Here is a 13330-nt window from a genome sequence, read left to right on the forward strand (position 1 = left end):
GGCATGGTGGCGTACACCTTTAATCACAACACTTGGGAGGCAGAGGTAGAAGGATCACCGTGAGTTCGAGGCCACCCTGAGACTACATAGTGAATTCCAGGTCAGCCTGGGCTAGAGTGAAAACCTACCTCACACAAACAAACAAAAACAAAAACCACAATGGAAAAGATTTCAGATTAATGGCCTAATTTAAAACAAGTTTTTTAAAAAAAACATACAACCAAGCCTAAAATTTCTTAGAATGGTTTTGTCTCCACTCCTACTAAGAAATTCAGCATTTACAGAATGTCTAAAATCATTTCATAGGACAAAAAAAGGGTATCTGAGCTGTGAGTTCGAGATCAGCCTGGAAGTAGTTTTAGGACAGGCCAGGCTAGAGTGAGATTATACCTCATTGAAAGAAAAGAATGGCATCTGAAACATTTGGCAAATTTTAAAGCTTTATTTATCAATATTGAGACTTAACAAACTTCTTATTTGGATAAGTAAATGGTTTAAAGAAAAAAAAACTTTATGGACAGACAGGCAGAGGGTGGCCTCAAACTTATGGCTATCCTCTTACCTGGGCCTTCCAAGTGCTGGAATTAAAGCAATAAATAAATTAATAAATAAATAAACAAAGGCATGCGTAACCACATAGTGAATTCCAGGTCAGCCTGGCCTAGAGTGAGACCCTACCTCAATAAAACTAAAAAAATATTTTTTAAAGTATTTTTTTATTTATTTATTTGAGAGAGGGAAAGAGAGAGGGAGAAAGAGAGAATGGGCACACCAGGGCTTCCAGCCACTGCAAACGAACTCCAGATGCATGTGCTATGCTGTGCATCTGGCTTACCTAGGTCCTGGGGAATTGAACCAAGGTCCTTTGGCTTTGCAGGCAAGTGTCTTAACAGCTAAACCATCTCTCCAGCCCGAATTATTTTATCTCAATTGCTTTTGTAAGGTAACACCATTGTAACTATTATTTTCTTTTGCTGTTGTTGTTTCTTTAGAGTTTCAAAGTAGGGTCTTGCTCTAGCTCATGAGCCACCACACCCGGCCTAAGAAGAACCATTTTGATAGATGAAATATAGTTTTACTTCTCTGCTTAATTACCTAACAAACCTTAGTCTTCAAAGTTAACACCTTCTACCTAATAGACAACTGCTTTTTATGGGACACAATAAAGAAATTGTTCTTAAAGCGGGGCTTGGTGGTGCACGCCTTTAACCCCAGCACTCGGGAGGCAGAGGTAGGAGGATTGTCATGAGTTTGAGGTCACCCTGAGAATACAGAGTTAATTCCAGGTCAGCCAGAGCTAGAGTGAGACCCTACCTTGAAAAACCAAAAAAAAAAAAAAAAATTCTTCTTAGGCTGAGTGTGGTGGCGCATGCCTTTAATCCCAGCACTCAGAGGAGGCAGAGGTAGGAGGACCATCATGAGTTCAAAGCCACCCTGAGACTACATAGTGAATTCCAGGTCAGCCTGGACTAGAGTGAGACCTTACCTCGAAAAACAGGAAAAATAAAAATAAAAATAAAAGAAATTGTTCTTCTTCTGAGAAGGAAATACGTCTCATTGATTAAGGTACTTGCCTGCAAAGACTAACAACCTGGGCTCAATTCCCCAGTACCCATGTAAAGCTAGATGCACAAAATGGTGCACACATCTGGAGTTTGTTTGCAGCGGCTGGAGTCCCTGGTGAGTTCTCAACCCTCTCTCTGCTTACAAATAAATAACTAAAAATAAGGGTTTTTTTCTTCTCCCTGCTTATAAACAAAACATTTTTAAAAAGTAAGTGAAATGGAAAAGAAAAAAAAAAAAAACAGCTGGCTGTGGTGGCACACACCTTTAATCCCAGCACTCACTCTGAGACTACATAGTCAGCCTGGACTAAAATGAAATCCTACCCTGAAAAAAAAAAAGGAAGAGTAGGAAAGGACTACAATCCTTAGAGGACAGCAAGGGTACTATCAGCAGGACTTAGCTTACTTTGAGACAGTTATCCTACATGCATATGACTAGGAAACTGTAAAAAAAACAATCTGCCACAGAAGGAAGGGTGATTCAGTCAGAGAAATTACTATAGTGGTAGGGTGTGGTGGCACACTCCTTTAATCCCAGCATGAGGGAGACAGAGGTAGGAGTACGGCTGTGAGTTGGAGGCCAGCCTGGGTCTACAGAGTGAGTTCCAGTTCAGCCTGGGCTACAGGGAGAGCCTACTCAGTAAAAAGAAAAAGGTACTACAATAGATTAAACAAGTTCAGTTTCAAAAAAGAGCAACTATTGATTAATGAAAACCATGTGCATTACTGAGGTCCTTTACCTACTGGAATTTTGTCTTTTTCTTCTCATTCTGGCTTTTTTTTATTTTTATTTTTTTAGTTGGGAGGAGTTCGAGGTAGGGTTTTGCTCTAGCCCAGGCTGACCTAGAATATACTATGTAGTCTCAGTGTGGCCTTGAACGCACAGCTATTCTCCCACCTTTGCCTCCCAAGTACTGGAATTAAAGGTGTGTACCACGACACCTGGCTTTCTTCTCTTTTTTATTTATTCTTTTTTTTTTTTTTTTTTTTTTTTGAGGTAGGGTGTCACTCTAGCTCATGCTGACCTGGAATTCACTATGTAGTCTCAGATTGGCCTCCAACTCACAGAGATCCTCGTACCTCTGCCTCAAGTATTGGGATTAAAGGCATGTGCCACCATGCCCAGTTTCTTCTCATTTTATTGCATCAGGTATACTGCCCTGTAAATTACAGTACTATCAGGAAAAAAAAACTTGAATATTTTATAAGACCAGAAACTGTTCTTGAAAATTATAAAATGCTCTATGTATCTCATGCTGTTTTGTTTCCCCAGTGATGAGAACTAAACCCAAGGACCCACAGAATGATATGCAAGTTGCCCTAACTCTAGTCTATTCCCAAGCTCATGTTGTTGTGTCAGTATGACACTGTATCTGACTGTGACTCTCAGAACAGTCCTATACTGGTAAGATATCACAGACAAGAAATGAACACTCTTATAAAATAACATCACATTTTTTCTTTTTTACACATTATATATATACACATACATATATGATTTTATATATATATACACATTATACATACATACATATATGGTGTGTGTACATGTATGTATATTTGCATGTGTGCGGGTACACATGCATGTGTATGTAAAGGTACAGGCCAGAGTTGTGTCTTTCTCAAATACTTTTTACATTATTTTACTGACTTGGGGGGGGGGTCTCTCACTTGAACACAAAGCCCAAAGACTTGGCTAATATTGTTTAACAAAATGAAAATGCTAACATTTCCATACAAGGGAAAGAGATAAAATATAAATGGAAACAAATGGCTATATGGTGATATGTTAGACTCTTCATTTTTGTTTTCAGACAGAGTCTCATTCTAGCCCAAGCTGACTTAGAACTCACTCTGTAGCCACAGGTTGGCCTTGAACTCATGGTAATCCTCCTACCTCAATCTCCTGAGACTAAAGGCACATCAGTCACCACGTCTGACTCAATATGTTAAGACTCTTTAAGAAAATCTCATTATTGGGGCTGCAGAGATGGCTCAGTAGTTAAGGTGCTTGCCTGCAAAGCCTAAGGACTTGGGTTCAATTCACCAGTACCCATGTAAAGCCTGATGCACAAAGTAACACATGAATCTTGATTTTGTTTTCAATGGCTAGAGGCCCTGGCACACCCATTCTCCCTACCTCTCTGATTGCAAATAAGTAAATAAAAACAAAATTATTTTTTAAAAAATAATCTTGCCAGATATGGTAGTGCACACCTTTAATCCCAGCACTTGGAAGACAGAGGATCACTGTGATTTCGAGGCCACCCTAAGACTATATAGTGAATTCTAGGTCAGTCTGGGCTACAGTGAGACCCTACTTCAAAAAAAAATTACATATATACGTGTATGTGCATATATATATATATGTACATATATATGTATGTATGTATGTGTACATATATGTGTGTGTATGTATATATATATATGTGTGTGTGTGTGTGTGTGTGTGTGTGTGTGTGTGTGTCATTATGGCATGGTTTGTAATCCCAGCCATTTGGGAGGCTAAAGCAGGATTGCAAGTTCAAGGCTGGCATAGACAATTAAGCAAGGCACTTTCTCAAAATAGAAATTTAACAGGCTGAGAATAGCTCAGCTGATAAGAGTGCTTGCCTAGCACAAATGGAGACTTGGGCTCAATCCCCAGCACCACATAAACTGTGTATGGTGGGACACACCTGTAATCCCATCACTTAGGTGAGGAAGACCAGAAGCTCATGGTCATCCTCAGCTTTGTATCAAGTGCAAAGCCAATCTGGATTACATGAGACCAACCCTCAAAAAAAACAAAAACAGAAAGTTTAAAATGATGGGCAAGGGATGGAAAGATGGCTTAGCAGTTAAAATGTTTGCCTGAAAAGCCAAAGGATCCCAGTTCGACTCTCCAAGACCCACGTAAGCCAGATGCACAAAGGGGTGCATGCATTTGGAGTTTGTTTGCTGTAGTTTGAGGCCCTGGTGTGCCCATTCTTTCTCTCTCAAATAAATAAATAAATAAAATATATAAAAATAAATTTTAAAAAATATGGACATACATAAAGAAAAATGAAAACAACACATTTACAGGAAAATGGATATAACAGGAAATAATTTTAAGCAAAAAAGAGAAAAGTAATACGTGTTTGAAAAAATATATATGTATGTATGTATATGTATGTATGTATGTGTGTATGTGTACATATATATATATATATATAGATAGCTATAGATATAGATATATAGATATAGATATATAGATATATATATCACGTAGACTTTCCTGGATCTTGTGAGCAGCCTAGGCAGTCCTTGAACTCAGGATCTTCCTGCCTTAGCCTCCTGAGTGAGTTCTGATTATTGGCATGAATCATGCCTAGATGAGAATTTTTTTGAGAATTGTACTTATTTATTTGAGAGAGAGTGAGAGAAAAAGGCAGAGAGAGAATGGGCTCCAGCCACTGAAAACCAACTCAACACATGCACCAACCACTTTGTGCCTCTGGATTTACCCGGGTGCTTGGGAATAGAACTAAGGTCCTTAGGCTTTGCAGGCAAGTGCCTTAACCACTAAGCCACCTCTCCAGCCTGAGATTTTCTTTTTTATTTGAGGTAGGGTTTCTCTAACCCAGGCTTACCTGGAACTCACTACTTAATGTCAGGCTGGCCTTGAATTCACAGCAATCCTCCCACCCAAGTGCTGGAATTAGAGGCAAGCACCACCACATCCAGAATTTTATTTTATTTTTTTGGTTTTTGAAGTAGGGTCCCGCTCTAGCCCAGGCTGACGTGAAATTCACTATGTAGCCACCACACTCTGCTTAACTGGGTATTTTTTTTTTTTTACCTAATCCATCACCTTGGTTTCTCCTCCTGTCCATAACATTCGTCATCATAAGATGACCAATAAAACTGCCAAATCCACCAGTTGGCGCCTATGAATGTAGTTCACTGATAGAGCATGTAATACCAAATACTATTAAAAAAGGAAGAGAAGGGCTGGAGAGATGGCTTAGCAGTTAAGGCTACACCTGAGAAGCCTAAGAACCTCAGTTCCATTCTCCAAGTCCCACGTAAGACAGATAGCGCATGGTGACGCATGAGTCTGGAGTTCATTTGCAGTGGCTAGAGGCCCTGGCACTCTCATTTTCTCGCTCGCTCTCGCTCTCTCTTTCTAATAAATATTAACAAAAAAGGAAGAGAAGCGCCTTTAACCCCAGCACTCAGGAGGCAAATGTAGGTGGATCACCGTGAGTTTGAAGCCACCCTGAGACTACATAGTGAATTACAAGTTAGCCTGGGCTGGAGTGAGACCCTACCTCAAAAAAAAATGGGGGAGGGGGAGAGAAAATCCAGCTGGAAGGAGGAAACTGAGCAACCTATAATGGTGACAAGTCCCTTAATAAATGAATAGATGTCAAAAGACAGCGGGGCCATGGTGGCGCACGCCTTTAATCCCAAGCTGTCGGGAGGCAGAGGTAGGAGGCCCGCAGTCAGTTCGAGGGCACACTTGTGACTACGTAGTGAATTCCAGGTCAGCCTGGGCTACGTTAGACCCTAACTCGAAAATTCAAAAAAAAAAAAAAAAGTATGTATCAAACTGACTTATCCGTGGGTTAATAAAACAATAATCATTACAAGTATGTTCTGGAGGCAATATTGAACCAAAAGAGATGAAACAGTCATTTCCTTCAAGAATCCCTCAGTTCATTAGTGTATAAAAAGTAAATACACATGGAGTCAGAGACAAATCAATTGCTAACCAAGGTGGTACAGACTTTAAGTGCAAGAGCTGTCCAGAGAAGTCTAAATATCTAAAGGCTGGAATAACATCACTTTTAATAGCTATCACTTGAGCATTTACTATAAGCCAAGTACTTTACAGAATTAGTCTTCACGATCCTTTGAGCAGAGTACCAATTTACTCAAGGAGAAACAGTCAAAGTGGTTAAGGAACTTACCCAAGGTCACTCAGTTAGTTTAAGTGGCTAAGAAGGCCGCTTACTCAGACAATCCAATTCTAGGGCTCAGGCTGTTAAGTTTCATGAAACAGCGATGGGGGTGCGGGGAAGAGTAAGTCATATAGCCTGGCAACATGACAAGAGCGAGATCTGGCAAGGCGTTCTGAGTACTTCGTTCCAAGTAACGAAGTTTCAAAGATTCCTATCTTCGCACCTGCAACTGTGAGCCGGCGACTGGGAGAGGGATGGTAGACGACCCAAATGGCTAACAAGAATTAATGTTATATACAGGGCAGTGCTATAAAGTTCTAAAGCAAGTCAGCAACGGAAATTAGGCCTTTCTGTTGCAAATGTGTGGTTGGTTTCGGTACTTAAATGAAGTGGGGGTGAACGGGGTGGCGCGCTATTCTGAGCGAGAAAACCATCAGTAAGGCAATTGACTATTTTCTATATTACCGGAAAAAGATACTGTTATATGACTAAAGGAAACATCGTACTAGGTGCTCAGGAAGCCTGGGGAGTAGCCAGAATGAGTTCTAGTCCCACGATAAAATGGGGTTTAAGAAACATTTGGTGATGAAAGTTGCATCCAACCCCAAATCGCTGTCAGAAGGTTAAAAGACAAAGCAGAGCAGAGCCATTGAGACTTCGGGGGGAAAAAGGCAGTCCCTGCCCACGGCAGAACCCGGACTCTGCTCCCCAGGAGACTAAGAGGTGCCAAGCGGGACGCATCGCGACGCCCCGGGCACAAGCACCCGGCTCGAGGGTCAGACAGTGAGTTCGGGACATTTCGCCCTCCTCGGACTCTGGGCAAAGGAGAGCACAGGTTCCAAACCTGCGGGGTCGAAGCCTAAGGCATCTGGAGACGTGGGACTGTGAGAAAGGCAAAGTCCGGATCCCTCCCTTACAGAGCCATCAAGAGAAAGGGCCAAGTGAGCTTAAGCAAGAGACAGACAGACAAAAAGAGACCAAGCAGAAGCACCGGGACCCGCAGGGGCGAGACGGAAGTTCTGCTAAGAGACAAAAAGGAAGCTGGACTGCCGCGGACCAGCGGGGATTTCGCGGAGGCCGGCAAAGTACCGAGCTTCGACAGCGGTTAGAGGCGCCGCTCCTCCCTTAGTTCGAAACTCCTGGCCAGCCATCCACACCCGCCGCCCGGGTGGGGGAGGGGGTCCCTCCCCGGCCCCCCGCCGGTCTGCCATTCCCGCTGCCCCCGACCGCGGACACCGAGGCCCGGCCGGGCCTCCGCCTGATTCCGCCGCCACACTCACAAGTCGCTTCTCCCAGATTTCTCCCAGTTCTTTATCCACTCTGCGGGAACCAACACATTCGCGGCCGCCATCTTCCCCTCACTAGTAACAGTGGCCCGGATGTGTAGCACGCGAGCGGGGGTCAAAGGGGAGCACCGCCCACGGGGAATGACGGAAGCTGGGAGTTTGGTTTTAGATTTCCCGCCCCACCTCCCTGGCGACCGGGCGGAAAGCCCCAGGCCTCGCCGACAAAGAGGTGGCCCCGAGCCGCGGTCTCCTTCGCCAAAGTCACTCCGCCAGCCACGCCCTCACTGTCCTCGCCCTGGCCTCCCTTTAAAACAGAAAACCTGCCACCCCGAGACCGACTCCTCGCCCCCATCTTCTTCCTTAATAGCCAACCCAGGCCACCCTTTTTCAAGCACTCAGTATGTGCTTAGATACAGGATAAGGAAACCATAAACCATGACATGATGCCTACCTTCAATGAGCTCGCAGTCTGGGAAAGACAGGACTGTGGGGTTTCTTTTTCTTTTGTCTCAAAAAGCTATGGGGGGACTGGAGAAATGGTTTAGCGGTTATGGCGCTTGCCTGCAAAGCCTAAGAACCGAGGTTCGACTCCCCAGTACCCATGTAGAGCAAAAGAGGCACAAGCATCTGGAGTTCCTTTGCAGTGGCTGGTGACCCTGGTGTGCCTAATCTCATTCATTCAATCTCTCCCTCTCTCTCTCTCTCTCTCTCTCTCTCTCTCTCTCTCTGCTTGCAAATAAATGAACTTTAAAAACACCAAAAAAAAAACAAAACATTGTGAGGAGGGTTTATTTGAGGTAGGGCCTCACTCTAGCCCAGGCTGACTTGGAATTCACTATGTAGTCTCAGGGTGGCCTTGAACTCACAGCAATCATCCTACCTCTCTGTCTTCTAAGTGCTGGGATTAAGTGCACCACCATGCTAGGAGGCAGAGGTAGGATCGCTGTGAGTTTGAGGCCACCCCGAAACTACAATGTGAGTGCTAGGTCAGCCTGGGCTACAGTGAGACCCTGCCTTGAAACTCCCTCCCCCACCCCCAAGGAAGAAAAGCGAATTGAGGGCTGGAGACATGGTTGAGTGGTTAAAGCCTGACAGCCTGGGTTTCAATCTCCCAGTACCAGTATGAAGACAGATTGACAAAGTGGCGCCTGAGCAGAGTGTGGTAGTGCACACCTTTAATCACAGCATTCAGGGAGACAGGTAGAAAGATCACTGTGAGTTCAAGGCCACCCTGATACTGCATAGTGAATTCTGGGTCAACCTGTGCTAGAGTGAGACCCTACCTTAAAAAAAAAAAAAAAAAACAGAAAAGTAAAAATGAAAAAAATAATAATAAATAAGTAAAAAGGTTTTTGATTTTTGTTTTTTGGTTTTGGTTTTTTTTTGCCAAAACAATTGAGACAATTTACTACATTTGGTTATCCTTAAAGTAACACCATACTAGCTGTCATTTTTTCTTTCGTTTTGTTTTGTTTTGTTTTGTTTTCGAGGTAGGGTCTCTAGCTCAGGATGACCTGGGATTAAACCTACCTCTGCCCTCCGAGTGCTGGGATTAAAGGCGGGCACCACCACGCCTGGCCAGTCATTTTCGTTTTCTGTTGTTGTAGTTCTGTTTTTAGTTTTTTGAGGTAGGGCGCCACCATGACAAACTTGTAATTTATTTTGTCTTAAATACTTATAATTGTGACTAAGTGTTGAAGATAAATCCATATTCTAAAACATAAGAATTAGGTATGGTGGCCCACGCCTGTAATCTCAACACTCAGAACCTGAATCAGAAGGATCCCAAATTTGAAATCATCTGAAGACTAACTAAGTAGGGAGAGCTGGTCTTTAAAAAAAATTATGAGGGCTGGAGAGATGTCTTAGCAGTTAAGTGCTTGCCTGTGAAGCCTAAGGACCCCGGTTCGAGGCTAGGTTCCCCAGGACCCACGTTAGACAGATGCACAAGGGGGCGCAGGCATCTGGAGTTCGTTTGCAGTGGCTAGAAGCCCTGGCGCACCCATTTTCTCTCTCTCTCTCTCTCTCTCTCTCTCTCTCTCTCTCTCTCTCTCTCTCTGTCACAGTGAAACCCTACCTCAAAAAAAAAAAAAAAGAAAAAAAGAAAAGAAAAGAAAAAGAGGCAGTTACTATGTAGGCCACACTAGCCACAAATTAATGATCATCCTGCCTCAGCCTCGTATATGCTGGGATTACAGGCCTGTTCCATTATGTCTGGTTGTAATACACTGTAACTTCAAACTGACGTCACCTAAAAAACAGTAAAAGCAAGAAGGGACATTTTCAGAACTTCCCCTATTTACCTAAAGAAACTCAGTTGTTCAACTGCCATGAATCTTTTATATTCTTTCTTTCTTTTTTTTTGGTATTGTTGTTTGGTTGTTTATTTTCCAAGGTACAGTCTCATTCTGGCCCAGGCTGAACTGGAATTAACTATGTAGTCTCAGGGTGGCCTTGAATTCACTGTGATCCTCCTACCTCTGCCTCCCGAGTGCTGGGATTAAAAACGTGTGCCACCACGCCCAGCTAAGAAAATTTTTGAAAGGGGCTAGAGGGATGGCTTATGCTTAAGGCATTTGCCTGCAAAGTCAAAGGACCCAGGTTCAACTTCCCAGGACCCATGTAAGCCAAATGCCCAAGGGTGTACATGCACCTGGAGTTCATTTGCAGTGGCAAGAGGCCCTGGTGCACCCATTCTCTCACCCTCCCTCCCCCTGCCCTCTCGTTCTCTCTCTCTCAAATAAATGAATATTTAATTATTTTGCCAAGATTCTTTTCCAGAGAAGAGGCATCAAGTCAAATTAAACTCTTGGGCTGGAGATAAGATTTAGCACTTAAGGGGCTTGCCTACAAAACCTAAGGACCCAGATTCAATTTCCCAGTACCTACATAAGTCAGATACACAATGTGGCACATGCTGTTAATGATCTACTAAAAACATATTCTCTCCTGAGTATACCACTATATAAAAATTTATTGCGGGGCGTGGTGGCACACGCCTTTAATTCCAGTATTCGGGAGGCAGAGATAGGAGGATCGCCATAAATTTGAGGCCACCCTGAGATTACATAGTGAATTCCAGGTCAGCCTCAGCTAGAGTGAGACCCTACCTCAAAAAAAAAATTATTAGCTTAGAGCTGGAAAGATGGTTCAGTGGTTAAAGACCCTTGTTTGCAAAGCCTGCCATCCAGAGTTCAATTCCCCAATACCCACATAAAGCCAGATGCACAAAGTGCACATGCGACTGGAGTTCATTTGCACCAGCTAGAGGCCCTGGTGGACCTATTCTCTCTCTCTCTGCCAGGCAGAGACAGGGGGATCACTGTGAGCTCTAGGCCACCCTGAGACTACAAACTGAATTCCATGTCACACTGGGCTAGAATGAGACCCAAACCCTACCTCAAAAAACAAAAAAAAAAAAAAAAAGAAGAAGAAGAAGAAGTAAGGCATGGTGGTGCATGCCTTTAATCCCAGCACTTAGGAGGTAGGAGGATCACCATGAGTTCAAGGCCACACTGAGACTACATAGTGAATTCCAGGTCAGCCTGAGCTAGAGTGAGACCCTACCTTGAAAGACTTAAAAAAAAAAAAATAGTGCACGCACACACACCAACAAAGGATAGTGTAAGGAGAGGAAGGGATCTAAAAGGATAAAGAAGGAGGGGATGAGTGAAAGAGGATAATGTAGCTGGGAGATAAAATAAAACTGCCTTCCCTGCAAGGTACATCCAGTGAGCCCCGGTGGGATTACAGATGGTGGCCTGGCTCCCTATAAAAGGAGTTGCACTCTGAGAGGGGAAATGAGGGCCAGCCTGAGTGTTGATCCCTTGGGATCCACAGAGAGCAGTTAGACACAAGGCCCTGAATGTGCAGAGGAAGCAATGCCACCCTTGAGGACCATGTCTCCTGGTGGACCAATCAGGTGATCTCTTGAAACAATGTGAAAAGGAGAAATTAGCCTTTCAAGGAAATTGACCCATAGAAAAGACAGCCTTCTTGTACAAGCCAACTACCATTCAAGCTCATAGTCAACGAACGCATGTGGTAAGTGATGGCATGGAAATATGTAAGATGGTTCTCATTGATCATGATATTGACCTACAGAACATTCATCGTCCTTCAGTACTTGCAAACAGGGGGCCAGAAATTCAGTGAAGTAATGATGAGACTCTGGACTATGTATGGACCTGTATTGGTTGATGTTAACTGAAGTTGGGACTTTGGTATAAAAAGTTGCACAATGTGGTGGTTTGATTCAGGTGTCCCCCATAAACTTAGTTGTTCTGAATGCTAGGTTCCCAGCTGATGGAGATTTGGGAAGTAATGCTTCTGGAGGCAGTTTATTGTTGGGGGGTGGTCTTATGGGGTGTTATAGCCAGTTTCCCCATGCCAGTGTTTGGCACACTCTCCTGTTGCTATTGCCTACCTTATGTTGGCCAGGGGGTAATGTCCACCCTCTGCTCATGCCATCTTTTTCCCTGCCATCGTGGAGTTTCCCCTTGAACCTGTAAGCCAAAATAATTCCTATTTTTTCCACAAGTTGATCTTGGTTGGGTGATTTTTACCAGCCATGTGAACCTGACTGCAACACACAAGAGGCCAGGTGTGGTGGCACATGCCTTTAATCGCAGCACTTGGGAGGCAGAGACACTACAATATCTCTATCACACCTTCCAAGGCTCAGGGTCCATTGTGAAACAGGTGGCGGAAAGAATGTAAGAGCCAAAGGAAGGGTAGGACACCTGACAATGTGCTCCTCCAGACACAAAATGACCTGGATATTCATGACCTCACAGTGCCTCACACTACCTACACAAGACCATCATAGTAGGAGAAAAAGATCATGACATCAAAATAAAAGAGAGACTGATTGAGAGGGGAAGGGGATATGATGGAGAATGGAGTTTCAAAAGGGAAAGGGTGGGGGAGGGAGGGCATTATCATGGGATATTGTTTATAATAATGGAAGTTGTTAATAAAAATAATAATAATAAATTTATAAAGAGAGACTGATTGTGAGGGGGAGGGGATATGATGGGGAGTGGAGTTTCAAAGGGGAAAGTTGAGGGAAAGGAGGGAATTACCATGGGATATCGTTTACAATCATGAAAGTTGTCCATCAAAACAAAAAAAGGTCACTCTACTACAATAAATTCTGTTCATAGTTTTGCCTTTTGTTGCAAGAATTTTGGGTGTCTTTGAGATCAACAGAGCCATTCTCAGCTCTTGGTTGGGCTTTAACCCAAGAGTTCGGGTGCTAGACAGTCACAGACACTACAATATATGGCTTATATATCTTACCATACATTATGGTATTTCTCTTTCCAAACTCTGAATTATGTACAGTATGCATACTACTCAGTATATCCCATGTGGTATTGTGGGTTTTGAGAGGAACAGAGCCTTTCTTGGCTCTGAATGGGCTTAGTTTAGGAGTGTCAGACACTCAATGGTCACTAGAGCTTCCCAAGCCAGCGGCTCTCAAGTTTTTGTTGTTTTGAGAATGGTGAAGAATGACAAATGCAGACACAAAGAAAAGCAAGTTAAACAA

General features: G+C 43.4%; 1 protein-coding gene across 7 annotated transcripts in view; it reads right to left on the minus strand.

Annotated features, from left to right (window-relative positions):
- Positions 1 to 7870, minus strand: part of Thoc2 (THO complex 2) — a 149242-nt gene extending 141372 nt beyond the window's left edge. For 6 of the 7 annotated variants that reach the window (XM_045140072.1, XM_045140071.1, XM_045140069.1 and 3 more), the window contains exon 1: positions 7774 to 7870. In XM_045140072.1, coding sequence (XP_044996007.1) covers positions 7774 to 7844 — 71 coding nt within the window. In that variant the 5' untranslated portion in view covers positions 7845 to 7870. The remainder of the gene's footprint in view (positions 1 to 7773) is intronic. The other variant, XM_045140070.1, reaches the window with a different exon arrangement.
- Between the last annotated feature and the right edge of the window lie 5460 nt (positions 7871 to 13330).

Source organism: Jaculus jaculus, chromosome X, assembly GCF_020740685.1.
Source record: "Jaculus jaculus isolate mJacJac1 chromosome X, mJacJac1.mat.Y.cur, whole genome shotgun sequence".
Lineage (NCBI taxonomy): Eukaryota > Metazoa > Chordata > Mammalia > Rodentia > Dipodidae > Jaculus > Jaculus jaculus.